General features: G+C 50.4%; 1 protein-coding gene across 2 annotated transcripts in view; it reads left to right on the top strand.

Moving 5' to 3' along the window:
- The first annotated feature begins 851 nt into the window (after positions 1 to 851).
- The window catches only part of CRPPA (CDP-L-ribitol pyrophosphorylase A), a 109407-nt gene continuing 108340 nt past the window's right edge, over positions 852 to 1918 (top strand). The window contains exon 1 of one of the 2 annotated variants that reach the window (XM_072412959.1): positions 852 to 1041. In XM_072412959.1, coding sequence (XP_072269060.1) covers positions 905 to 1041 — 137 coding nt within the window. In that variant the 5' untranslated portion in view covers positions 852 to 904. The remainder of the gene's footprint in view (positions 1042 to 1918) is intronic. The other variant, XM_072412957.1, reaches the window with a different exon arrangement.

Here is a 1918-nt window from a genome sequence, read left to right as displayed (position 1 = left end):
AGGACCCCAAGTGTCAGTATGCCATAATTATGGGATACCAAGTGGCAGTATAATAGAGATCTGGGACCCTGAGTGTCAGTATGCCATAGTTCTTGAATCCCAGGTGCCAGTATGTTAATGCTCTGGGAGCCCAAGCGTCAGTATGCCATAGTTCTGGGAGCCCAGGTGTGAATGTGGCAGTACTCTAGAACCCTATGTGTCAGTATAGCAGTGTTCTAGGTGCCCGAGTGTCAGTATGGAAGTACATTAGGACCTTAAGCGTCAGTATACCACAGCTCTGGTATCCCAGGTGTCAGTATGGCAGTGTATTAGGACCCCAATTGTCATTATGTCAGTGTTCTGGTTCGATTTGGTGGGCCAAAACAGACTATGATTTTTTATGGAGCAGCGCTCATTGGTTTCTATTTAAAATAAATAGCACCTCCGTGCACCAATGCATGCAACAGGCATTACCACAATACTTTGTGCACGGGCCTGTAAAAAGCATCGGCTGCGTGAATGCGGCGCACAAATTCATTTTTATTAGAATGCAGCAATACCTGCGAGGTAAACAGATACCAATGTGACGCAGTGTAACCATAGAAACACAAACTGACCATTAAATCCACATTTTGCATATTAAAATGCAATAAAAGTGCAACAATTTGCAGCAATGCAGCTTTATCCTAAATTGAGCCCCCTGTGTATGGGGAGAGGGGCTGAACGGGCCGGGGAGGGGGGTGAGGTCTGCTAGCTTTTTCTGCTCCAGCCTCGGATTCAACTAATACCCGAGACCCCACCAGTGAGGGCTGCGGCCTAATCCCGGGACCCCTCCGGTGCGGCCTATCCTCCTGTGCGGCCTGTTACCGGGAGCCCTCTGGTGCGGCTTGGGTTGTCGGAGGGGGAGGGGCGGTGCTGGGTGCAGATGGCGGAGGTGCTGCGGGTGTCGGTGGTGCTCCCGGCGGGGGGTACCGGGGAGCGGATGGGTGGCGGAACCCCCAAACAATACTGCCCGGTGCTGGGGAGAGCCCTGATCAGCCGCACGATGGAGGCCATGGAGAGGTGAGGAGCCGCCCATAGGACGCCGTGTATGGGATCTGCAACCTCTGCAAAGCCCGGGGGGCTGGCTGCACTTTCCTGTCTGTGCTATAGAACCCCTCCACCAGCTACTGCCCCCCATAACCTGCTGGAAGGGACCCCAATATACACTTATCACTGCTGGGGGCCTCTGTAAGATGGAGGGCAGCAGGAGAGACCCCAGGAGACCTCAAATTACTTAGAACCCTCAGATTTGTGTTCATCCCACCTGATTCTGAAATTCCCCAATTTATATTCTCCTACTTTGCCTAACACAGCAACTCCAATACCCCTCCTTCTTACCCAGCACCTCTATTCCTTTACCCATTCCCTGTATCTATTTCCTTATACCCAATCAACAATCAACCAATTTTTTTTAACCCTTCCTTTGAACCTAACTAACCCAATTCCTATACCCCCCTCTGTATCCAATCCACCAACTCCTTTTCCCTTCCTCCAAACTTAACACATCCAACTCCTATACCCCTCCACCATACCTAAACTTCTAATTCGGATACCTCTCCACCGTACCTAAACTACTAACTCCTATACCCCTCCACCGTACCCAAACTCCTAACTCCTTTACCTCTCCACCGTACCTAAATTCCTAACTCCTATACCTCTCCACCGTACCNCCTCTCCACCGTACCTAAATTCCTAACTCCTATACCTCTCCACCGTACCCAAACTCCTAACTCCTTTACCTCTCCACCGTACCTAAATTCCTAACACCTATACCCCTCCACCGTACCTAAACTCCTAACTCTTATACCCCTCCACCGTACCTAAATTCCTAACTCCTATACCCCTCCACCGTACCTAAATTCCTAACTCCTATACCCCTCCACCGTACCTAAATTCC

This window comes from Pyxicephalus adspersus, chromosome 5 (assembly GCF_032062135.1).
Source record: "Pyxicephalus adspersus chromosome 5, UCB_Pads_2.0, whole genome shotgun sequence".
NCBI lineage: Eukaryota > Metazoa > Chordata > Amphibia > Anura > Pyxicephalidae > Pyxicephalus > Pyxicephalus adspersus.
The sequence above is the reverse complement of the archived record's forward strand: the minus strand, read 5'-3'. Positions and strand labels throughout refer to the sequence as shown.